The 26,893-nt window shown below is 34.9% G+C and overlaps 1 protein-coding gene and 1 pseudogene across 3 annotated transcripts in view; one reads left to right on the forward strand and one right to left on the reverse strand.

The window, feature by feature from the left end:
• Positions 1–607: 607 nt before the first annotated feature.
• The window catches only part of HOOK1 (hook microtubule tethering protein 1), a 75,909-nt gene continuing 49,623 nt past the window's right edge, over positions 608–26,893 (reverse strand). For both annotated transcript variants that reach the window (XM_081223689.1, XM_081223690.1), the window contains exons 11-22: positions 26,420–26,621; positions 25,277–25,387; positions 19,672–19,759; positions 19,524–19,584; positions 17,734–17,874; positions 15,584–15,677; positions 12,332–12,366; positions 11,697–11,779; positions 10,972–11,072; positions 7,861–7,962; positions 5,940–6,008; positions 608–4,142 (exon numbers count right to left, since the gene is read on the reverse strand). In XM_081223689.1, the coding sequence (XP_081079815.1) occupies positions 3,972–4,142; positions 5,940–6,008; positions 7,861–7,962; positions 10,972–11,072; positions 11,697–11,779; positions 12,332–12,366; positions 15,584–15,677; positions 17,734–17,874; positions 19,524–19,584; positions 19,672–19,759; positions 25,277–25,387; positions 26,420–26,621 (1,258 nt within the window). In that variant the 3' untranslated portion in view covers positions 608–3,971. The remainder of the gene's footprint in view (positions 4,143–5,939; positions 6,009–7,860; positions 7,963–10,971; positions 11,073–11,696; positions 11,780–12,331; positions 12,367–15,583; positions 15,678–17,733; positions 17,875–19,523; positions 19,585–19,671; positions 19,760–25,276; positions 25,388–26,419; positions 26,622–26,893) is intronic.
• Positions 25,413–26,316, forward strand: LOC308612659 (large ribosomal subunit protein eL43-like; annotated as a pseudogene). The gene is made up of 2 exons: positions 25,413–25,434; positions 25,534–26,316. The product of its transcript is annotated as a large ribosomal subunit protein eL43-like (transcript).

Below are 26,893 nucleotides of genomic sequence, written 5' to 3' on the forward strand. Positions count from 1 at the left end.
TTTAAAGATTGCTTAACTAAGAGAAATCTGGGTTGGAAGTCCATAGCTGATATGACTAAATGGCGATTTCAGGATCCAAGTGCCTTCTTCCTTATTGTTCCACTAGGGTTGCCCTCAGGCACATGGCATTCCAGATGGGGAGGGAGAAGAGCTAGGGAAAGCACGCCCATTCTTTTAACAGGCACACATCACTGTTATTCACATCTCTTTGGCCAGAACTTGGTTAAATGGCCCCACCTAGTTACAAGGGAATCTGGCAAGTAGTTCATCTAACCCCCCGCCATGGTAAAATATAACAAGCTAAAGTATGGGGTTCTATTGCTAAAGGAAGAAGGGGAGAAAGAATGGATATAGTCGCAGTCTTTGCCAAAAAAAAAAACAAAAAAACAAAAAAAAACCCAGAAATATTCTGGATTCCATGATAATGCAAATTGGAGACATAAAACAGCACACCAAAAAAATAATTTTTACACCTTTTCACCACAAAAAAAAACAAATGAAAAAATTAGAATTATTTTTTCTTTACCAATCTAAATATTTAAGTCCTTTATTTAAAGCAACAAATAAATGTGCACTTGTACCCACTAAAAATTCATCATATCAGACACAGAATCAGAAAGTTTATTTACTTTAAAACATTTGACAAGTATTGTTATTGGACAATCATTTATTTAAAATAATATACTAAATACAAAAATAAATCAAGTATTGCTTCTATTTTTCAAGTGTCAAAGTCTTTGCCATAGAAAATAGAAAGAACCTTTTGTAAACTAAAAATTACATTTAAGCTCCATCAAGCTTAGTAACTGCACACGATTTCCTTTTATGTTTGTGCTTTACAGATTTCCAAACTACTTCTTTGCAAGGTATAGGTTCACAACAAGAATGTATGCATACAACCATATACACACATTTTTACATAGGAATGTTTCTCATTAAATATACATATAGAGAACCTAACACAGGTAGTACTGTGGCCTAAAAGCCAACCCACTGGGCCACATGTGCCACTATACAGCAACAGGTGTAGATGCAGAAGCATTATTTGACATTCAAATGAGCACTCCAGTTATCAAAGACGATGACATCTGAGTAAGGGCTACTCAGTTTAATGTTTCTAGACAGGACATTAATTCTTAATCTATATTAAATCATTAGTTCAACAGCCTTATTAAAAAAAATAGAGTGAACTTCAAATATTTCACAATACATTAAGTTAAGCTGAGGATAAACATCATTGTCATATGTATACACACTTTTATTTTAAAAAGGTAAAGGAATATTTATTAATCTTAGAGCAAATACTCAGAATTAAACATCATTCCCAAATTGGTCTGTGGTTTTACTTTATAATCACTGGGACATTCAATTCCTTATCAGAGAGATAAATGCTGAATTTCTCTTCCCTGGTATATGCACTCAAGCCTCACAGCACAGACATGTATAAATCATGGTTCAAGATGAATATTTATAATGCTTTACCACCCACAGGGTGTCAATCTCACTACATTAACCAGATGTGGAAAAGACTCTCACTTCTGATCAGTTCCTGAATTTCCATATGATTAATCACAATAATACAGAACTTTAAATTACATTAGTAATTTATTAGTATAAATACATATTGAGCATTTTAAATTCTACCAACTAGAAAAGTGATAAATCACAAAATTTGCTTTTTCTCTATTTAGGAAAAAGAATCTAGCCTTACATCCTTATTCAGAAATTGCATGAATTTTTCAGAAATTCCAAATATAATGATTAAAAATTTATAAGCAATTGAACTGTGAAAATACTAATTTATTGAAATTGATGTTTCACAATAAATTTCATTAAAAGGGAGGTTGAAGAGCTTGTGAAATCTCAATTACAAGCAAGTAGTAAACACCAAAGGAGCAGATGTCTCACATTGACCAAAATGTACCAAAATGCTATAATATTTAGAAAATTTTAATTAGCATGCTAAAATATTTTCAAAGGCTTATTTCATTTCACTGAAAGTCACAGGCAAGCAGAGACTACAATAATACAGGAAAATGAAATCCAACAATATAATTGTACCAGTAAAGAACACCAAAATCTAAGAGGTAGTCAAAAGAAGTAACCCTGATAAAATATCCTGACAGATGCTCCCTAATCTCAGAGACCCAAATATAGTATGAAATTCTTATATTTTCAGTGATTAGAAAACATTTATTGGTATAGAATATAAAAACCAAGTATCTAAATGAATAATACTGTAAATGGAATACTCATATTTGCAAAAAAAAAAGAGCTAAGAATAAAATCTAGAACAGATGTCTACAGCCTGTGGGCCAAATCTGGCCTACTGCCAGTTTCTGCAAACAAAGTTTTACTGAAATATAACTACACCCATTTAATTTACATATTGTGTATGGCTGCTGATTTTATACTTACAGCTGAGTCGAGTACTTGCGATAGATCATATGGCCCACAAAACCTAAAATACTTACTAAAACATTGACCATCTGTCCCTTTACAGAAAGTTTGCTGACCCGTGGTCTAGACATATGCTGATAGGTATGTAGTTCTGAATAGCACTGGAAAGATTATGTCACAACATAAGGTATTCAACCATAAGGAATGTAAGATACTAGTTACATCATAATTCAATTACTTTTCATATCTGAAATCGTCCTAACATCTTTCTTTTTTTTAATTTTTGTGGTCTAACATCAATGAGTGTTTCCAAGTTATTATAAAAAGATTTAGTACTACACTGTCCAAGAAGTTTCTGCAATGATGAAAGTGTTTTATATCTGCACTGTCCAATACTGTAGCCACTAGCCACATATGGCTGGCTATTGAGCATCTGAAATGTGGCTAGTGCAACCAAAGAACTGAGTTTTTAATTTTAATTAAATTGCAATGTGACTTTTGGCTACATTATTGGACAGCACAGATTTAACTCAACTAAATTAAAATTCCGAAGTGTGACTCTTAAAAATGACCAAAAATAACAGAGTAATGCCTTTGAAAAAAGGAGCTTTGGGCAGAAATGAACTGAATACCATAAACTCAACCCAAGACAAATTCCTTAATTAGTAAGCAAGATAAAAATTATTCCAAATTGTTCCTCTACTTCACTATCTCTTTTCAGTGAAGAGGCAAAACTACTAATGCATCTTTCTTTTTTTAGCAGAAACCCTGATAATTTTATGCTTAAAAGTAATAATAATTTTAATCTTCATTAATTATATTAAAATAGTGTGGGCATTTCACACAAAGTATATTTTTTAGCTTGCTTCCCATCAGAAAGTCATCTCTTAAAGTCAGTTCATTTCTATACCCTTAACATTTCAACCATACTGTACAGAAGCCTTAGTTTATAGTACGTACATATGAGAACTGTGACCTCTTCTAAATCTGCAAAATTGCCAAGTAGTCACTTCTACTATGGAGAAGTCATTTTAACAGTCCAATCTTCCAAATGTTATATCTTCCACTACATGATAAAATATACCCATTCAGTGACAGAATTAGAGGACAGAGGTAATGACTTGTGTAGGTCAAGTCAAAAAATATAACTCTTGTATAGTTCTCCATGTGCCTACCTCACAACTGTTTTTTTTCACAACTATTTTTATATGTACCGAAACACTAAAATAGATGTATTTTTAGATTACATATTACCGATTACACATTGCAAATTAGTTACTGGTACAACTGAAAATCTAAAATATACAAAGTCAAATTTGAAATAATATAATACTCTCAAAAGACAAATGTGTTAGATATTTGCCTTATTATATCTTCCAGTTATTCACACGTGCTTCCCCAGATAGCTAATTCCACATTTTTTTTCAAAATCAGCTGGCAAGACTAATTTTGTGCATTTTGATTTTAAAATAGCTGATATCCAGAATCATACACTACTTTTCCAACCTGGTAGTTAGTTGAAAGATACAAAATATTTTAAGGGCACTTCTGTTTATGTGTTCTTTTGCAGTTTAATCAGATGTCGTAGCAGGAACTTTAACAGAGAGATTTCTTCTGGTGCTGGTGATGTGCCGCTGTTGTGCTAGGAAAGACCGGGCAGGAGCACAAGCCCCCGTGTCTTTGTAAGCACCACTGCCGCTCACGAGTCTAGATTCCATCCCTAATTTCTGGAATGCTAGACTCTGAACAAAAATAAACAAATAACATGACTATGTAGAGTTTGCAAAGTGCTTTCCACATATATAAAGTCATTTAATCCTCAAAACAATTCTATAAAGCTGGCGTTTTCCTCATAGGTATAGAAAAATTAAGGGTTCAGGAGCTACACTGCACGTGATAATGCCAGTAAGAAAGGAGAAAACAAAGGCATAAATCCCTGTTTCTCTATTTTGACCCATTAAATTTGAAATTGTTAAAAACAGTAGCTTAAAATAATGCTCTAGAATTAAGCTTAATTATAACAATAGAAAAAAGTCCCAAGGCAAATTTTTGTGTTGGGGCCATTACTCCAGCCATTATGAGCAGACACAGCACAAGAGAAAAGCTTAGGATCAATGGTTCTTGAAGTGTGGTCCCTGGATTAACGTTTGCACAACTGAAAATTTAAAAGTGCAAATTATACCTGTGGATTCTACCCAGACCTACTGAATAAGAAGCTCTGCAGGTAAGTCCAACAGTTTGTGTTTTAACAAGTCTTCTGATGCATGCTAAAGTTTGAGAATCACAGAATAGTTCAAATTTACTATGGTCTAGCTATATATCAGTACATGACAAATTATTGTAGTTGTGGCTATTGGGTTTCTTACTAAGGGAAAAAGTCACTACTCCTCTCTCACTAGATCACATAAAGCGATTTTACTGAACTTAGCTTCACTGGTAACTAGTACAATAGACAACAATATTGTAAATGCTCAAAAAATATGGGTTGAAAAATGATTAAATAATGCATTATTTGGCTCTAATATCTTTGATGATTTATGTATCAAGAGGCCACAGAACAACAAGGAAAATAATACATTGTCCCTAATCTTAACCAGGATGGCTAACCCATGAAGGAAGGTTCTGGGGACACCTCACACAATCTCCTTCAAGGTCTTGCTAAATTAAGCCAGACTTCACCAAATAGAGAAGGGAGGGAGAAAGCACAGACAAAAAGTATGATGACATGAAAGAAAAAGGCATGTTTAAGGATGGAGAACCAGTTCTTCATGGTGAAGCACAGGCTTCACATGTGGAGAGTCTATAAACTGATATTCTCTCATACTAAATAAATGGCAGCTAAGGTAGATAATGGCTGTGTTATTATCTATGCTAGCTGATTAGAATACTCAAAAGAACCATATACATCAGGAAATGCTACTCTTGAAAACATCCCACCATACTAAGGATGACAAAATAAAATATACCAAATTATTTTATGCTATTTTCTCCGTGTTAGGACAGATAGACAATTCTTAAAGAGCAGTCTCTGGATAAAAAAAAAGAAAATACAATAAAGGATACACTGAGAGGCTTTAGGGATGTTAAAATACATGCTGAGTACTAGAAGCACTTAATATTGCATTATACAGATATCCGTAATTCTACAGAAACCCTTTATGAAGCACAAATTAAACGTTTTAGCTCAAATAAGGCAATTTAAAAAATGTTTAAGAACTATATGAGTGCTTCATGTGCATTAACTTAAAGGTTGGTGAGTCATGAAATCAATTTAGTGGTTTTGAAAAAGTCAAAATCAACTAAAAATATTAAAATATAAAGTAAATTTGGATTATGACCAACATTTAAAAAAAAACCGAGAATATAATAGAAAACACCTGAGTGTAACACACACAGTCAAGGTAATTTTGTTCAGTTATACATAAACATGAACACACACTAATTTGTGGTATAAAGTATATTTCCTTCTGTGGTTCATGGTCAAAATGTTTGATAAACACTGTTCTAAACATCGATTCACTGGCTAAATTTCAACTCACCTTATTATACCAGGCAGAAACAATGAGTTTTTCTTCATAATCACGGAATTTTGCTACTTTACATTCACTCTGGAAAAAGATATGAGGACTATTAAAATCCCAGAAATAAACCCAAATTACTGAAAATGGAATATTTTTTTCACTATGCCCATGATCAAGAGAATGTGAAGAATGCACTGTGAGGCACAGAAAGTATACAAATTGTAAAGCTGAATCATGGGAAATGCATGCCCAGCACCTTTAGGAAAGAATAAGATTGTGACTAATAAATCTTTATTTTAGGAATTGTATTGGTAGAACAGATATTAAACAATAACAAACAAGAAACGAGTGATTCTTATGCTACTGTCCCCTATATCTAGGGAAAAAAGTAACAACTGGCTTAGGTGACAAAACAAAGCTGCATCTGTGGAGAGTCAAAACTAAGGAGAAAAAAGATGTAGGGAAAAATACCCCAGAAAATCCTTCAAAATTTCCTGTAAAGCTTAGCACGAATTGTTCTCTCTCAGTCCTTGGTGACTGTATGCTACACTGCCCAGGGCCCTATCTGTGTGCCACCCTAGAGACTGACGTTCATTTCTTAATTACTCTAATACAGCTGATTTTGTACATGTTGTGGAGCGCCAGATATAGCTGGCATCTAAAACATTTGAATGTTCCTACAGCAAGATGCTCATGGTACGAAAAGCATACAGGAAACAAAGGAGGTAAGATGCCCATCTTCTTGCTCACATCCACTCCAGACAGAGACGACCCGAGAAGGATGCAGACAGAATAACCTCTACTATAAACATTAGTTTTCTCCTTTTTACTTTTTGCAGTGTGTGTACAGATAAATACACATAAATTAAAGGCCCATATGCTGTGACTTAACTGAAGATTTTCCTCACAGCCCTATATTAGAGGCACATTCTCATTGGCTTTCACTGGGAAGTGAATATTCAAAGCAACTTAGAGTTCATCGATTATTCAGTTCAAGTCTCATTATTTTACAGACGAGGAGACTGAGGACCAGAGAGGAGTGATAACTTTAAGACAAGTTAACAGTAAAGCTGTAACCTTGGCTTCTGATTATGTGATATTTAATGCTGTGGGGGTACAGAGATATGATACAGCCTCTGCCCTCAAGACACTCTGACACATGCCATAAAGAAAAATGCTATTGTGGGATGAATTCATGAGTTCAAAGCACATGGAGTCACTATAAAGAGACAACTAACTTTGCCTAAGATATATAAGGAGAGCTTTATAAATGGGAGATACTGGAGCTGGATCCTGAAGAATGAATAGTATTTCTTCAGAGAGACACTTCTATCCAGTGATTTTTTACAACACTTGACATGGCCTGGACAAGCACTTACAGCAAGTGCACCATAAGGCTGGTGTGTACTCTGTATATTAAAGTCTTTAAAGCTTTAAATAAATTATTTCCACCACAGTCTCTATCTACTGGCTCAGAAATAATATGAAGAAAATGGTAAATGAATATAGTGTATTCCCCTGAAACATAACCTTCCTAGTTGATTTATTGGAAGAAGAAAAGTAAAGAAGAATCTGGTTAACTGAGTATAGTACCTTTTTAAAAAGGTGAGCTTTGTTGTTTGTTTGTTTTTTTTAATGAACTCTCATCCACATAATATTAAAAGGAGCATGATGGCAGGACTCTACTAGAAAGAAGGGCTATCTATATGATTCGCTGTTACAGAGGGAGAGACATACAATGGAGCAAGATACATAAACTTGTAGAGGCCCATTTGTGGGCTTGTGAGATGCTTTTTAATAAGCATACTGAGTGCTAAAACATGACACTTCTAACTTCTAAATTCTTGTGAAATTTGATCATTAATGGCAAATATTGACAGCAGTTAATTATATATTGACAGAATAATTAAGAGGAGATATATGAATATGGAAGTTTTACCTCCAGAATCTCAATTCTTCTCTCTTTCTCTGCCAACTGCTTTCTAAGTAGCATAATTTCAGCTGATGCTGGATTTAATTTGGGGTCTAAAGTTTTTATTACCTGTTTAAAGGAAAAAAACAAATCTCTTACGTTCACTTTATCTTGTCAAATACTGAAATAAGAACACAGTGTGTAAAATCTGTGTAAAGTGGAACATTATCCAGAAAGTGATCCAGGAGCTAACTATAACTTGTTTTACATTCTAATTTGAGTAACAGAAATAACACTCTACAGACTAGAAATGTTATAAAAATTCAGTACAAAAATGGGAAGATACCCATCCCCACATCAAATATCCTTCTCCAGGCTCAGTACTCAGAAATAGTTACTTAGCCTTATCAAGCTTTGAGCACTGAGGTCTTGAAATAACCCTTTTCTACCTTTAACTTGAATCAGATAAATTAAAACATTTTTTAAATTAATTAAAATGAATTCAATAGTTATATGGGAACTTGCTAACTGTACAAAGTAGGAGTAACTAACACAAAAAAATTCTTAGCAACAATCTTTTACTACCATTATCTAGTTAGATGTAATTCAATATATAAGATAAATATAATAGACATTGATGATTTCGTCTGCAAATTCTAGAGTATTCAATCATATCCATGTAAATTACCAAATGTGAGCAAAAACAAAGTTTGATCAGAATGTTGTTCAGAGACTGAACTAAACTATGTAGTCAGCAGTATGGTAGCAAATCAACTCAGAAATATTAGGTATAAATTACAAGCAAAACAAGTTTCCAATAATAAGGTCATCTGTATCACCTAATTACAAATATATTTTAAAAGATTTAAAATTTAATGACAAGAAAATTTCATCTATGTTTATAGAGGTAAAGAAAAAAGACTAGAAAGTAATATCCCTAAACATTACTGTGGTTCATTCAAAACGATTCACTGCTAAACATGGCAGGCACTGTGGCAGATGGGGCTGCAGCACTTTGCCAGAGTAAGGGCAACTGACTCTTATGAAGTACCTCCCCTTATGAAGCACACATTGTAAAAGCAGACACATTAGTTTTTAAATCATAATGTAATTACAAAGAACACATAAAAATTCGTTGCCTCTAAGTGATAGAAAGTATGGTTGTGACTTTTCTATATTTTCTGAGCTTTCTATCATGTACATATGTTACTATTTTAACCTCTCCCCTGAAAATAGTGTAAGGGTAAAAAATGAAATCATGTTTACCAAAAAAGCAACTATTTTTTAAATGATAATATTTGATGATGGCAAGAATACAGTATTCATTGTCATTGCTTTGTCTAATTAGTTACAATACTTTTAGAATATCATGTAGAAATACATGTCAAGCATCTTAAAAATGTTCTTATCCTTTGACCCAATAACTTTGTTTGATGCATTAATCTAGGAACAAGATTAACATAATAAACTAAAATAAGGGGAAACTTTCTGTATAAATATGTTTCCTGTAGCCTTATTTCTAGGAGCAAAAAAGAAAAAGACATGGAAACAAACTATTTCCAACAATAGGATGTTGACTTAGTAAATAATGATATATCTACTCAACTGAAAGAATATTATGTAGCTAACTCTTTAATTTTGCAGTCTGCTCCATACACAAGTGTATTGTTTGCTGCTGTATTCCCAGTGCTTACCATAATAGGTGCTCGATAAATATGAAGCTACATTTATATAACATGAGGACATTAAGTTTAAAAATACAAATCACACGATCAAAATCATATGTGATACGATCATACAAATTGGGTGTTGGGTGTGTTAATGGTAAACAATCACGGAGATAATAGGCACTGAAAAAAATGCACTGCTAACAGTTGTCTCTGGGAACCTTTCAATAAATTTTCTACTGAAAGCATTTACACATTTGTAACAGAGACACTGAACTATGGCAGACTGCCCGGATGTTGAGCAAGTCAGCCTCCTGAAGTTGGGTGCAGCCACCTGCCTGAGTTCTGCCCACTGAGATGCGAGGGAAGAGATCTAGGCCTGATCCATTACGTATGTCCCATACCATCTCGGCTTGTCTTCCCTCCTCTGTAGCTGGACAACATCGAGTGAATCTGAGAACCCTTTAGTGAAGAAGGCTGACCCTTCGTCAGTCGGGGGCTCTGAATGACTGCATAGAGTACGGCCCCTCCCACACTGACGACTGAACTTCGTGTGATCAAGAAGGAAACTTCTGGGCTTCCCTGGTGGCGCAGTGGTTGAGAGTCCGCCTGCCGATGCAGGGGACACGGGTTTGTGCCCCGGTCCGGGAAGATCCCACATGCCACGGAACAGCTGGCCCATGAGCCATGGCCGCTGAGCCTGCGCGTTCAGAGCCTGTGCTCCGTCCGCAACGGGAGAGGCCACAGCAGTGAGAGGCCCGCGTGCCGCAAAAAAAAAAAAAAAGAAAGAAGGGAACTTCTATCTTGCTAAGCCTTGAGATCTTGGGCGTACCTGTTGCTGCAGGTACTATTTACACCTTAATAAATAAAAAACTTAAACATAACAAGGGAGATATGTTAGTAGTATTTTAAGGCTCTGTCATAAAATTCTCTTCTTCAGTAACTAGAAAAGGGTACATTAACATTCTTTGAGAATACTTACAGATAATTAGGAAAATATATTCATGGAAATAAAAGATTTTATGAGAACAGTACTTACAGATATTTAAGAAAAAGTATGAAACAAGGAAAAGAATAATTAGTCTGGTGAACATTTAGACTGATCTTTAACTGTCTAATACAGACTTAATGCTAAAACAATTTAAACAAGTTTGCAAAGCTCAATTTTCACAAAGGCAAATGTTCACTGTAAGAGCTAAAGATTACGTACCTTACAGTTGTCATTTTCTCTATATGAGGTCACTACAATCAACATTTAACTGTCCCTATGAAGCCATGAGTAGTATTTTCTGATGCTGATGAGTGAGAGGGAAAGAACATGAGGACTGAGGTGGAGACGCACCAGGAACCTGACTGGCAAGGCAGGGTAGTGGGGAGCAAAGTGATGTGACATAGATCCAAGAAGAGGTGGGATAGGCCCAATTAGAACCCAAGTCACAAAGACTAAAACCCTGAAAGATAAGCCACTCACATTTCTTGCTTTCTCTAAGTACATTTTGTATCTTTCCTCCATTGCTTTCATATCTTCATCTTTCTTCTGAAGAGCAGCTTCAAGTTCGTTGATCTTTTGTACTGTTATTGAAAAGAAAATGAAACATGAGCAATTTAAAATACTCCCTCCTCACATAAAAAAAATATATTTTCTAAAGACTGATAATGAGAACTTAGAAAAGAAACATTTTATTTCTTCTTTATAGTCAATTCTTATCTAAAACTTTGGAACTACACCCAATACATCCCCGATCATTTTGTATTATTTTTTCTTAAAAAATATCTCTAACCTGCTTTACTGAGTTATTTTTCTCCCTACTATCAAGTATTTCATTGAGCAAATACACCTTACAATGTAAGCACAACCATCACAAAATAAAGCATTCTTTCTACATGTTTGAAGTTCATTTTAATCTGATTATAAATTATTTTATTTATACTTCCATAGTATTAATTTTATTATATTTTACAATGTTTGATACTCCTGTATATCAGTCAGGTCATTTTATTAGATTTACCTCTTTTTTCTTGCTTTAGGATATGATCATTTATTAATTACTTAAATCACTAAAAATTACTATGATTCTTATTTGCAACATATGTATCTGCATTGCCTGAAGACTTATATACACAGTTCTTGCATCCTTCAACTGAAAAAGTCAAGTCTTTACATAAAGTCTGATCCAGGTTTTTACAAATACCTACCATTCTGGTTTACATCTGGCTGGAGGTCTTCAATGAGCTCTTGTTTCTTCTGTAATTCTTCATGGACCTCCGTTAGTTTTTCCCTAAGTAGTGGAAAGAGCATGGAGCTTTGAATCCAAACAGACCTAAGAATGAAAACTGGTTTCTGCCACATAACATTTGTGGACTGTGGGCAAGTCACTTTCTGATCCTTAGTTTCTTCATCTGTGAAATGGGAATAATACCTGCCAAATATTCTAGGGGTTGGTTATGAGGATGTAAACTGCCTGACACATGGTGGGTGCCAAAAATTTTACAGTTTTCCCAGACACCCTTGCTTTCTAAGAAAGTTAAAGTAAATATTTTATAGGTTCAACATCCCACACTTCCACATAATCTAGTTCTGACAGTTGTCTGCTTTATAAACTCTTCAAATGACACTAGCGATTAAAAAATGTAGGAGTTTGGGATCATGAGCAGGTAGGCTGACCCTTTTACCATGTTCTCCTTTTCACTTTTGGTAGCAGTGGTGAACACTGAATTGGCATCAGGGTTTTTACTTTTAATAAACAAAATCAGAAAAGGATATTAATAACTTCAGAAGCTTTTAAAACCCTTCCCCTCTCATATTTGAAATGAATATCAGTTTTACTTACATATGAGCTTCTAACTTCTGCTTTAGTTTGCTGGACTATAAAAATTAGAAAAAGTTGTTGTAAGATAACTATTGTGACAAAGGAAAGTTTTCCAGACATCAAAATCTCTTTACCTCCTTTTGAAGGGATACTATATAAAATTATAAATGTTTTAAAAATTTGTATTTCTAATAACATACTTTTAAAAACAGAAAATTTTAGGTATATTCTTACTTCAAAGAAGAAAGGGAAAGAGAAGAGGAAATTAAATTAGGAAGAGTAAGTGTAATAGCAGAAAGAAAAATACTTCGTATTTTTGAATACAATGAAAATAAAATTTGAACTCGATGGAAAATAGAAAATGCAAGCTGCATGTGATATATTGAGGAGTATCAAACATTTAAACTCCTAAAGAATCATCCATCTAAAACACAAATTTTAAGATTTTAGACTTTCACTAAAGAATAGACTTAATGAACAAAAATAATTATCTCTATAATAAAACTTTATAAATGCAAGCACGTTCAATATTAACATCAAAATGAAGCCATTGGATTTTGTTAAAAAATAAAATTTAAAACAGAATATTTCCTCTTTAAAAGAACAGGAATTTAGATTGCAATACTAGTTCTGTATCATCTACCAAATAGTTTGAAGAGTTTAAAATATATAATCTAAAATGTAATTTGGACACCAATAAATTTTTTTAAAAAGATAAATTTAAAATCCTTAAAACACTGCAATTCAAAATGTACTACCCCCAAATGACCCCATTTAAAAATATTTTTTAATGTGGCTTAAAAAAATTTGTATTAGAGAGGTTACAATACCATATATATGCACATAGGAGATGCCGCCATGCATGAGATGATTTCTATTTTCCAAGCCCCCAGGGAAAAAAGAGAAAATCATATAAAGCATATAAAAGACAGAAAGGAAACTCAACCCTTCAATCTTCCTTTTCATCTCTTTATTTACTCTCCCTCATCAATACAAGTATAGTTACCTAACATTCTATCCAATCAATATCTAGCCCTGTTTTATTTTTGGAACAGAAAAAGTTTTATGGAAGGGCCAAGCAAGGAGATTGGGCAGCTTATGCTCAAAAAGCCTGAACTCCCTGATGGTTTTCAGGGAAGAGTTTTTATAGGCAAAATTTTGAGGCAGGGCTGCAGGGTGCATGACCTTTCTCTGATTGGTTGGTGGCGAGGTAACAGGGCAGTGCTCTAGAAATCGTGTGCTCAGCCTGAAGTTACCATCCTCCACCTGGGTGGGGATCTTAGTTCCTGTAGAAGAACTCAGAGATCTATTGTTCTGTATATCCTTTGAGGAGGAACCAGGACCATGCTTCATCTGCACTGTTGTTTCTTGACTGCTCCTCCTCTGTTTCTGCATTCCCTCCCTTCCCTAATTAGTAACTGTTTGAATCTGCCTTTAGAACTCAGTAAGGCCTAGGAGGCCAAAGCCTTTTTCCTTAAAACATGAAATGGGAGACAGAGAAAGACTTTTGTACCCAGAAGGGCCCTACAGGGTCCCGCTGAGTTTCAAGCATGCTTATTGTGATCATTGTTTCTAAGCCTTTTCCATGAGCAGAGCTAGGAAGTATGCACACACACATACACAATGCACATACACAACATACTTTTTTGTATCTATGTTATAGTCAATAAAAAGGGCTTTTTGTTGAAATGAACATTTTGTCCTTCATTTTGTTTCCTAGACTCCCAATAGCATAGCCCACTGAGGAGCTATTGGCACAAAGCCCATTTAGTATTTTGAAGTCTTTGTGGAGAAAGAAAGCAGTTCTTCAATTTGAGTTTATGGATCCAACTCCCATTTCAATGTTGTTCATTTTCTCTCTCATATATTCGTTCAAAAAAATCTCTGCTCGTCCATACCATTTTACAAAGTCTATTTATGTTTTCCAAATGCCAAACTTTCATCAAATAATTCTCTTGGGGGACTGTCTGAGATGCAAGCTGTTGCAGAAAAGAAGAGGAAAGAATGGCCTGTAGGCCAGCCCACCTGTGCTTTGCTCTCATTCTGTGAGTTTGCTAGTTGCAAGTCCAGGCTGAGAATGAGCTACACAGGTTGCTAACACAACAGAAACACACCTTCTTACAAGGGATGTTAACAAGAATATGGCCCTGAGTCCTAATTTTAGCTTAAATGCTAGGCTATAAAAGAAGTACAAGGGGCACTAGATTAAGGAAGGATTTAGTCTATACTGAAAAGCATGAAAATAGGATGGCAAGTGCAAAAGAATCAAGGGCAGATATTCAGTTTCTGTCACACTTCCCAATGGAAACAGAGGAATACTTGTGTGGTCTTGAAGATAGGTCTAATGTGTCAAGTATGACATCAGCCCTAACTTTTTGTTGTTGTCTTAGTTAAATACATTCTTCCCTCAATTATTACTTCTTCTTCTCTCTGTATATAGAGATTGAACTATATAAACATCACTAGTTCTATTCAGATTTAGGCTGTTTGATCTTTTTAAGTCCTCTTACCTCTGCCCTCATGATTATTTGCCATCAAAAACCATGAGAAATGGCAAGGCCATGAGTCTGTATGAAAGGAGGGAAGAAATAAGGGGTGATGTACTTCAAGACTGCTTTAAGATTTCTGTCCTTTGGAGGTTGATGTGACCTACTTCTTGAATGTCCTTTTGGTAGAAATCACTTTCTCATTCTCTCTTTTCCTCTATTCTGACTGCAGATTACTCTCACTAGGGTTTTCTCAGGACAGTCCTGTTGGGATTCCAGCAAAACTGTGAAGGCCTCAATTGTAGCATGCTCCCAATCAGGAATTACCATGAACTTAAGGGTAGCTATTGAAGTAGGGCAGATAGAAATCACCTTCCCAGCCATATGATCAATTTATAGGCTCCAAGTTGGCAAAATCACTGCATCTGTTATGCACATATATACGGTATTTAAGGGCACCCCCAATGATAAGGGTAGCACTTTCAAATACAAGATTAATTTTGGACATCAGGACCTATTACAGAGAGTCCATACATAACAGAATTATCATAACTTTTTTTTGGGGGGGGGAGGGCATCGCAGGCCTCTCACTGTTGTGGCCTCTCCCATTGTGGAGCACAGGCTCCGGACACGCAAGCTCGGCAGCCATGGCTCACGGGCCCAGCCGCTCCGCGGCATGTGGGATCTCCCCAGACCAGGGCACGAACCCATATCCCCTGCATCGGCAGGCAGACTCTCAACCACTGCACCACCAGGGAAGCCCTATCATAACTTTTAAGTTACTTACACTTTCTCCTTCAGACTTGGAGCCTTGTTCTTGCAAAGACTTCTGGAGGTCCTCAATCTGCTGCTGCAATTCTCGAATTTGTTCTTTGCTCAGCCTATTATAAGATGAATCACATGTATTTATTTGTACTGAAAGTCAAAGTAGTTAAGGATCTATAAAGGTACATTTATGCAATTTAACTCATAAAGTATACATTTAATAGCAATAACCAAAGCTGAACAATTATCAGTGGCTAGGTATGATATATGGTATAGTAGCCTACTTTCAAGGAAATATTCTTTAAAAAAAAGACATTTTTATCCTAAAAGCATATATGCCCACATTTAAAAATTTAAGGTTCTTAATGAGTCAGTGGTAAAGCATAACATTTCTGCACTGTACTCACTGGTATAAAAATCAGAAAACTAGCTCAGTTTTCCTTCAGTTGTATTTTTAATGAATGGAAATTAGGTTTCCATTTCTTGTTTCAGATTTCACAGGGTGTTGGGAGAAGAGGAAGGCCACCATTTTCCAACCATTTCTTCATGACTTTTATTTCAACTAAAGAGATTGGCACTAGCAACTACTGCAGCTTTTTTTTTTTTTACTTTATTGGAGTATAATTGCTTCACAATGGTGTATTAGTTTCTGCTTTATAACAAAGTGAATCAGTTATACATATACATCTGTTCCCATATCCCTTCCCTCTTGCATCTCCCTCCCTCCCACCCTCCCTATCCCACCCCTCCAGGCGGTCACAAAGCACTGATCTGATCTCCCTGTGCTATGCAGCTGCTTCCCACTAGCTATCTACCTTACGTTTGGTAGTGTATATACTGCAGCTTTTTAACTTGGCAAAATCTCATTAAAGATGGATGGGATGGGGGTGGGGTGGAAGGGAGGTCTAAGAGGGAGGGGATGTATGTATACATATAGCTGATTCACTCTGTTGTACAGCAGAAACTAACACAACACTGTAAAGCAGTTATACTCCAGTCAAAAAAACAAAAAAGCCTGCTTAATCATTACTGCCTTTGAAGTTACCAGCAAGAGAGACAGAGAGTTACTATCTGTCTGACTTTCTCTCTTCATATATATATGACACAACACACCTGCCCATCGTGACACTCCATTTTTCCAATATTACAGTTATCACATAATAATTATCTATTCACATGTCTATCTTCCTATATTAACAGCTGAAACTTAGGATCTCCAGTGCTGATACTGAACCATATAAAACAGCAATATTTAATGGTCTCTTCAGAAAGCTAAAACGTTATTTTTCTTTTAACTGCAGTTGATGTAATAGTATGCATACAAGTTGAGAGACAAGGTTCAATTGTCTTTAAAATTCCTGGTGGTCTCTAAGATCCAATAAAGGTAGGTCAGATAAATCCAAATACCTTCATTGTCAGTATGCTATTATAAGAGGCAGGTTAGCAAAGTGGTTAAAGAGCACAGACTCTGAAGTCAGACTGACAGAGGGTTCAAATGCAGGATCCAGAACTTACTAGCTGTGTAACTTTGGGCAAGTTACACTTTGCACCTCAGGTTCCTTGTCCATAAAAAAGATAATTATAGTTACTACTTCATAGAGTTATTGTGAGAATTTACTGAGTTAATATAAAAAAGTGCTTAGAAAAGTGCCTGGCACTAGTAAGCACCATATAAACGTTATTTGTTTCAACATTATAATTTTTGAACACCTCATTGATATCAGATAAGTACACCATTTGCTTTAAACACATTATCTGTAATCTTCATAAGAACCTGCAAATAGGTGTCATCTCCAATTTATAGTTGAGGACACTAAGTGTGAATTTAAGTAACTTGCCCAGTTTAAGTAGAGGTGGGATTCAAATTTGACTCCACAATCTATGTACCATCTATGCACAAGACTCCAGCTGAAAACCAGATTGTCATTTATTCATCTGTTAATTTTTTGTCATTTGTGAAGACATCTAAATGAAATTCAAGAATAAGCAACTTGCTTTAACAAAGTCTGCTAAAAATAATGGGTAGTGAGAGATGAAAAAACAAAAATTGAAACTTGTGCAAATCCTAATTATTTGAACTACAGTGATATCTTCCACTTCTGCGAATCAAGATTCTGTGGTTAGGTAATTAAATCGCTATGACTATCAATTATGAAGGAGTGTGTCAGTCACCTCTGCTCAGTTTCCAATTCATTCATCTTGCGGTGCTTCTGTTCCAGCTGTTCCTGAAGTTCTTCAATACGTTCGTTCTCAGTACCTTCCTGCTGTAATCGAAGCATCTTATTTTCATGTTGCAGTCGAATAAACACCTCCCTGATGTTAAAAAGCAATTAAAAAAATTTTTTTTAGTATAAGAGTTTTAAAAATTGTTTGCTTTTTAAAAAAGAAAATTCCTGTCCACTCGATAGCTGTCATTTTGAAACATTACCAAAGCTTCTGAAAGTTCTTAAGAAAAAACTGTGCATTGTAGGACTATGCCTCATAAAAACAAATGGTAAGTTTTTAAAGGTACAGGTATAAGATTATATGTCAATAAATGTTTATTATGTAAATCCCTAAGAGATGATATGAATTATTTTACTTTGATAATTTAGAAACTATTCAAACTAAAGGTAATATATAGCACATCCTTAGAAAACATATAAATAAAAAGCAGTAGGTTTAAGAAACTACAGTTTGCTTAAAATTTTTAAGTATACTTTTATGATAATGACAGTCATGAGTGTCTCTAGACTGTTTTTAGAAAAAATGTTTATTAAAGGTTTACATACATGTTTTTAAAAATGCAAATGATAGGAATGGTATTAAATAAAAAAGGAATGCTTCCTACCTGCTGCCCTCCTAAATTCCATTCCCCAAAAGCAACTAATTTCAATTAATCACAATATTTGTTCTTCTGAATGCCAGCACCATCACTTTAAAAAATGGCTATTTTTAAATGATTAATATCACTGGATATTACTAACTAAAAAGTGCAAGTTAGTTTCCAGCCCAGCATTTAAGGAGCTCAATCTTAACAGCAAAAAACTGAACAAACTGAAAATCAACAACTTTATAAACATTATGCAAAGTGAAAGAAGTCACTCACAAAAGGACGCATATCGTATGATTCCATGTATATGAAATGTCCACAACAAGCAAATCCATAGAGACAGAGTAGGTTACTGGTTGCCTGGAGCTGGCAATGGAGGGGAGGCAGGAATGGGGAATGACTGCTAATAGGTACAGGGTATCTTTTCTGGAGGATGAAAATGTTCTAAAACTAGATAGTGATGATGGTTATACAACTCTGTGATTACACTAAAAACCACTGAACTGTATATTTGTAAACGGGTGAATTATATCTCAATAAAGCTGTTTAAATAAAGAGTAGAATTAGAAGTAATTAACAAATACAACTGTTGCCACAAAAAAGGAAAGGAAAATTTTATACCAGATTAGTCAAATACCTAGAAGTAAACATAGTGGTAAAATACCAAAATAAAAGTTAGGTCAAGAGGAACCTCTAAAATTTGTATTTTATTTAACTCCAGCTTAATCCTCCTGCAATTGACAGCTCCTCTCCTATTTTTTTCACCAGTGTGGATCTGAGTGCCAAGTATTAAAAAGGTTTTCCATAGTGTTTAAAAGAGGAAATTCCTGTCCACTCAACAGCTGTCATTTTAAAGTGTTACCAAAGAGATTAAGGATAAAAAATTAAGTTCAACACAATAAAGGCTGTATTATAAAAACTAGAACATGTTATTCAGCTAGTAAGTGAAATTTTATTTCTGGCAAATTTTTAAGCTTCCATAGTAGCAATAACAATATGATTTAGAAAGCATAAGCACGAGACAAAGTAATTTTCAAGCCCTATGACTCATAAAATGGAAAATGTTAAAGGCCTAGAAATTTACAAAAGGAAGAAGAAATCATGTTTCTAATATTAAGTATGGGTTATCAATTAATAAAAACAAGTTTACCTATATTCCACTGGCATAATCTCAGCAGCAAGATTCTCATAGCTTTTTGTAGCAGATGCATCTAAACAACATCAGCAACAAAAAAATAGATTAACATTTCAGTATATCTACCATTAAAAAAACCTTTTCTAAATGCAACAAAATTCACCTGTTTGGTTTAGGTGATCCTGTTGTACTTGTGAACATCGAAGCTCTTCATTTGTTTCTTTCAGAGTATCAAGCTGTTCTATTAGTCTCTAAAAAAGAATTGTTTATATAAGCAAAATATTTAATTCTGCCCACAGGCAATTTTAATTTATGCTTAGAATAATTTATCTTAATTTAATTTGATAATTGTTCCTTACTTAATTAAACATGACAATGTTTTAGTTTTAGTGCTAAGGGGTAATTTCTCTTGTATAAATCATATAAATAATAGACTTTATACAACACAAAGCTTGTGATTTTCCCCATTAGATAGTTTATCTTTGAACCAAATGAATGTAATTATGCAACAGAGCACAAATATGCAACTGTAGAGTAATAAAAGTACATGGACTTTGGAGGCAAATAGATCACGCCCTGAATTCAGTTTCACTATTTCCAGCTATACTATCTAAGGCAAGTTATTGACTCTTTGGCTTTAGATCTTTATCATCAAAATGAGAATACTGATTCATAAGCCCCTGCAAAGGTGTTCTGAGTAGCAAATGAGATAAAGTTTGTCTAATATCTAGACTATAGTCTGGTGTGTAAGAGATGCTGGAGACTTGTTATTTCCTTCTATTACTCTAAGTAGCATACTGGAAGTATGAATTTGTAGAAAAACATTATTTCCTAGGGATAGCATGCTAGGACTTCATATCATTGGCTATTTTATTTTACAGCTGACAGACAATGACAAATTTCTACATTCTGTACAAAAGGCTCATGTTTAAATGATTTTCCCGGAACTTGAAAAGTACTTTAACATAAAATCATATTTTAAATGTTATATTTCAAATCAGTAAACAAAACCCTACTTAGTCCATTATGTAGTTCAAATCAACCTAGCAGTAAATTGGTTAGGGTCCAAGGGTCCTGACTCCAAGGGTCCTTAGGCCAGAGTGCACAGATGCCGTAGGAATCTCTGAACACTATAAACTATAACTACAGTCAGGCATGAGGACCCCTATAAATCTGTTCCTTCATAAATGCAATGCAAACACTAGCTAATTTGTCAAAATCAACTTTTCCAGAACTCTGAAAATTAACCAAGGGTCTGTCATGATCTGAGGAGCACTTGTTAAAGAAACTCTGCTAAATCTCAGAACAGTGAGCTTTTTGTTCTTTTAACTATCCTTACTACTATCACCCTCTCCCCAACTCTGGAGTAGCCTTGAAAACCAGCAGACTTTCAATCTTTGTAGCTTTGTTCCTGTTTTTTGTTTTGGCCACACCACATGGCTTAGTTCCCCGATGAGGGACTGAACTCAGGCCCACGGCAGTGAAAGTACTGAGTCTTAACCACTGTACCACCAGGGAATTCCCTCTCAATTTCTATAGCTTTGAAAAACAGCAGCTTAGCCACTACCAGAATGGGCAGACTGGATATGAAATTCCTCCTAAAAAGCCCCATGCTTAGAGAACTGTCACTATATGGTCTGTCTAGAAGCACCCTGGAGAAGCCCCAGTCATACTTTTCATTGATTGATTTGTCAAAAACAATCATCAGCAATTGTTTTCACTATAGCTGATGGAGGCTGTGATGCCAGTTAGGGCAAACAAGAGCCTTGCCAAAAACTTACAAGGAAGAGCTGAGAAACAAGAAATCCATAGAGGACTTAGAAAAGTTCTGACAAATCCCTGGAGATCCAGGAGGCCAGCTATATAGAGAGTTGTGTGCATGCCCAGAAAAGACCTAGAGGGCCCCAATGTCTCAGCTCTGGATAAACTTGAGGCCCTGTGCAAACAGGAAATAAAGGCAAAGGCAGAGTTTTAAATTGCCTAAGAATTGAAGACGTTTTCCAAAATACACACTGAGTCCTTTGGCAAAGGTTGGGAGAGTTATTGGCTCAAGGCATCTATGGAAATATCTGACTAATCATTAACTGATCTCAATGGTAACTGAGCAGAGAATTCAGTGGTTGCACATTACAAAGAAAGAAGATTTTATAGAATTAGTCCAAAAGAGTCACTAAAAAAATCAGCAATAACAACAAACTCTGAGGCTGAAGGAAAATCTGGATTTCCAGAGTTGAAATATTATATTATTTTAAAGGTCATATTCTCAACAAAAGTATGAAACATGCAAAGAAACAGGACAGTCCAAATGCAGGGAAAAAAAAAAAGACAAACAGTTAACAGAAAAAGTCAATGAGATGACCCTAGTGGGTGGACACACTAGATAAAGACTTCAAGTGAGCTAAAACCTAAAAAGCAGGAAAAAATTTTCAACTCATTCTATGTGGTATCATCTTGATACCAAAACCAGGCAATGACATCAAAAGAGAACTACCAACCAACATCTCTTATAATATAGATGGGAAAACACTCAACAAAATACTAGCAAATTGAATCTAGCAATATATAAAAAGGATTATACCCTATGACCAAGTGGAATTTACCTCAAGAATGCAAACTGATTTAATATCAAAAATCAATGTAATATACCACATTAATACAATAAAAGACAAAAACCACACATAATCTCACTGACCCAGAAAAAGCAGATGACAAAATCCAAAAACCTTTCAGGATAAAAACATGCTACAAACTAGGTAAAATGAAACTTCTTCAACCTGATAGAGGGCATCTACAAACAAAACCCACAGCTAGTAACATACATAATGATGAAAGAGTGAATGCTTTCTCCCTAATATCAGAAACAAGAGAAGGATATCCACCCTTGCCACTTCTATTCAACAAAGTACTGGAGGTTCTAGCCAGGACAATTTGACAAGAAAAAGAAATAAAAGGCATCCAGATTGCAAAGGAAGAAGGAAAACTATTTGTATTTGCAGATGTCCTGATCTTCTATATAGAAAATCCTAAGGAATCTACTAAAAACTATTAGAAATACTTAGTGAATCCAACAAGGATGCAAAATACAAGATCAGTTTCAAAAATCAATTGTATTTCTATACATTAGCATTAAAAAATCCAAACATGAAACTGAAAAAATAATTTCGTTTATAATGGTAACAAAAAGAATAAAACACTCATGAATAAAGCTTTAAAAGGTGCAAGTCTTGTACAAGGAAAACTACAAAACATTGTTGAAAGAAGCTGAAGACCTAACTAAATGGAATGTTATCCTACAGTCATGGATCAGAAAGTTAATGCTATTAAGGTGGCCAGATTTCCAAACTGATCAACAAATTCAGGCACTCCCTATCAATATCTCAATCTGGCTATTTTGCAGGAATTGATAATCTGATCCTAAGATTCATATGAAATGCTAGGGACCCAGAATAACCAAAACAATAGCTTTAAAAAGAAGAACAAAGTTGGAGAACTCATACTTTCCAATTTCAAAACTTACTACAAAGCTCCAGTAATCATGACAGTGTGGTACTAACATAAAGCTAGACATACACATCAATGACAAAGAAAAGTCCAGAAATAAAGTCATATTTATGGCCAAATGATTTTTTTTACTTAAAAAAATTAATACACTTTTTTGCAGAAAAACTGAACAGAAAGCACAAAGTTCCCATATATTCCCTCGTCTCCCCCCATTCCCCAATTTCCCCTATTATTAAGATCTTTCATTATTGTGGTTACCTGTAAGAAATGATGAGCCAATATAATAATAATAACATTATTATTAACTAAAGGACATAGCTTACATTAGGGTTCATTCTTTCTGTTTCACTTTTATGAGTTTTGACAAGTATATCCATCATTACAGTATCATGGTCAATTGATTTTTAACAAGGGTACCAAGACAATTCAATGGGGCAAGTCTTGTCAACAAATGGTGCTGGGACAACCGAATATACACACACAAAAGAACAGAGTTAGAAACCTATCTCACACCACATAAAAAATTAATTCAAAATTGATCACAGAGTAAATATAAGAGCTAAAACTATAAAACTCTTAAGATAAAACATAGGAATAAATCTTTACAACCTTAAAGTTATTCAATGGTTTCATAGAAACACCACCATAAAACTAACAAAAGAAAAAATAGATAACCTTGACTTCATCAAATAAAAAAACTACTCTGCTGCAAAAAAAATACGATCAAAAAAAAGTGAGAAGACAACCCACAAAATGAGAGGAAATATTTTCAAATCATGTAACTGACAAGGGACTTATATCCAGAATATATAAAGAACTCTTAGAACTTGAAATTAAAAAAGCAAATGACAAAACATGGGCAAAGAATTTGAAGAGATATTTCTCAAAGATAATTAGAAATGGCCAATAAGTACATGCAAAGATGTTCAATATCATTAGTCATTAGGGAAATACAAATCAAAACCATAATGCTATACTACTTCATACCCACTAGGATAGCAAAAATTAGAATTTAATATACTTAGTCAAGGATGTGGAGAAATTAGAATCTACAAATTGCTGGTGATAATGAAAAATGGTTCATCCACTTTAGAAAAGGCTGGTAGTTCTTTAAAAAGTTAAACATAGTTACCATATGACCCAGCAATACCATTCCTAGGTATATACTCAAGAAATGAAGGGACTTCCCTGGTGGTCCAGTGCTTGAAAATCTGTCTTGCAATGCAGGGGACGCCAGTTCGATCCCTGGTCAGGGAACTAAGATCCCACATGCCGCACAACAACCAAGCCCGCATGCCACAACTAGAGAGCCTGTGTGCTCTGGAGCCTGCACACCACAACTAGAGAGAAGCCTGCACACTACAATGAAGCTCCCGCATGCTGCAAGGAAAGATCCCACGTGCTGCAACTAAGACCCAACGCAGCCAAAAAATAAATATTAAAAAAATGAAAACATACATCCACATAAAAACTTGTACATAAATGTTCATAACCACATTATTCATTTAATAGGCAAAAAATGGAAACAACCCAATGTCCATAAACTGATGAACAGATAAATAAAATGTGGTATATCCATACAATGGATTATTATTCAGCAATAAAAATGAATGAAGTACTGACACATGCTACAACATGGTTGAACCTTGAAAGCATTATGCTAAATGAAGGAATCCAGTCACAAAAACCACAAAGTGTATGATTATATATTAATATATATAATATTCATATATTATATATATATATTCTATTCATATAATCTATAGAGACAGCAAGTAGATTAATGAGTGCTAAGGCTGAGGGAAGGGGGGCCAGAATGCAGGGTAACTGCTAATGGGCACACGGTCTCTTTTTGGAGTGATGACAGTATTCTAAAATTTGATTGTGATAATGGTTTCACAACCCTATGAATACACTAAACACCATTGAACTATACCTTTTAAATGGGTGAAATTTATGGTATATAAATTATATCCTAATAAAGCTGTTAAAGAATTGCATCTATGGTCCTTGCTCTCAAGGAGCTGACAGTCTATAGAGCTGGAAAACATGCACTGAGACATGACCTAGGCTCTGTGACTTCATCTTCCCATATGAAGGAAACGTACAAAACTGTATAAAGAATGTCTACAAGATTTTCTTTTATATCACCAATTTCAATTTGGAGAAAGAACTGATTACATCACTTCCATTCTTAAAAGAGCAAGGACAGTATTAAAAACTAAAACAAGACATACATATTACATATCAATTATATTTATGTTTACCTCTTTTTCCTTAAGTAAAGCTTCGTGTTTTTCTTCAAGCCGCGTCATTTCAAATGCTAGTGTGTCCGCCCTTTTGGATTCAGAGGAAAGTTTAACGTGAAGATCCTGAACCTTTTATTGGAAACAAAAGTAAAAAATGAGAGTATATAATATTGATAGCTTTTCAGAGTTCAATAAATGATAAACTGGAAATAAAATTTATATTAAGATTATAGTCTAATTCTAAATATTTGTGGACTCTCTGGGCTTGGTCCTAGGTTGCGGCGATGTGGCTAAACGCATCAAGAAGGTTGGAATTGTGGGTAAATACGGGACCCGTTATGGTGCCACCCTCAGGAAAATGGTGAAGAAAACTGAAATCAGCCAGCATGCCAAGTACACTTGCTCCTTCTGTGGCAAAACCAAGATAAAGAGATGAGCTGGGGGCATTTGGCACTGTGGTTCATGCATGAAAACGGTAGCTGGTGGTGCTTGGATCTACAATACCACTTCTGCTGTCACAGTAAAGTCTGCCATCAGAGGACTGAAGGAACTGAAGGACCAGTAAAGCACCACCATTTGAAATGTTGCTAGCCTATAAAAATGGGTTAATTTATGTAACAAAAAAAATTTGTGGGGCTTCCCTGGTGGCGCAGTGGTTGAGAGTCCGCCTGCCGATGCAGGGGACACGGGTTCGTGCCCCTATCCCGGAAGATCCCACATGCCGCGGAGCGGCTGGGCCCGCGAGCCATGGCCGCGGAGCCTGTGTGTCCGGAGCCTGTGCTCCACAACGGGAGAGGCCACAGCAGTGAGAGGCCCGCGTACAGCAAAAAAAAAAAAAAAAAAAAAAAAAAATTTGTGGAAATGGCATGTAGATAAGAAGAATAAACGTAAGTTTTAAAATACACAAATAATAACTTAGCAAAAAAAATCAGCCTTCTACCCTGTTTATCTAGGTTGTTTGATAAACAGCAGAAAATAATATTTTAGGTTATAACTCCATTCTCTAGGCATTTATCACTGGTTACCAGAAATACTAATAAAACAATAAAAATGTCCAAAAATATACAAGCTCAGAAGCCAACAAAAATGTAAAAGACTTCGATAACTCAAAGTTGAACTCTTTCAATTTTACTGATTTTAAAAATCAAGATATTTTCTTACCTGTCTCTTGTATGTTTCTAATTGTGTACGTGCTGCATTTGCCTTCTTTAATTCTTCTTCTAAGCTGACTGTATTATGCATATACATCATGTTTGTTTCCTGTAAAGTTTTCACCTGCTTGCGAAGGTCATTCAGATCTTGTAGCTTCTGACGATATATCTCAACTGTTGACTCCAGTTTATTTGCTTTATCAGAGGTAGCCCTATAATAACAAAGACTAAACATTACTGTGTAAAAACTAGTAAGTACACATAACAATGTTATTCTGGCTGTAAAATGAGTCTTCCCAATGAACTATCAGTTGGTTAAAAAAAATGAGAGGGACAGAGAAAAGAAATCATAAACTTTGCGAGAACTTTGGAGACAGACTCAGGCCTGAAACTGTCTAAAGTTCAACCCTTCTGTTATAAAGTCATCAAAATAAAAATGCTTCAAATTTGACAAACTGAATTATCAAACTATTTTATATATCAG

The sequence above is a fragment of the Mesoplodon bidens genome (assembly GCF_964165515.1).
Source record: "Mesoplodon bidens genome assembly, chromosome: 2".
Classification (NCBI taxonomy): Eukaryota; Metazoa; Chordata; class Mammalia; order Artiodactyla; family Ziphiidae; genus Mesoplodon; species Mesoplodon bidens.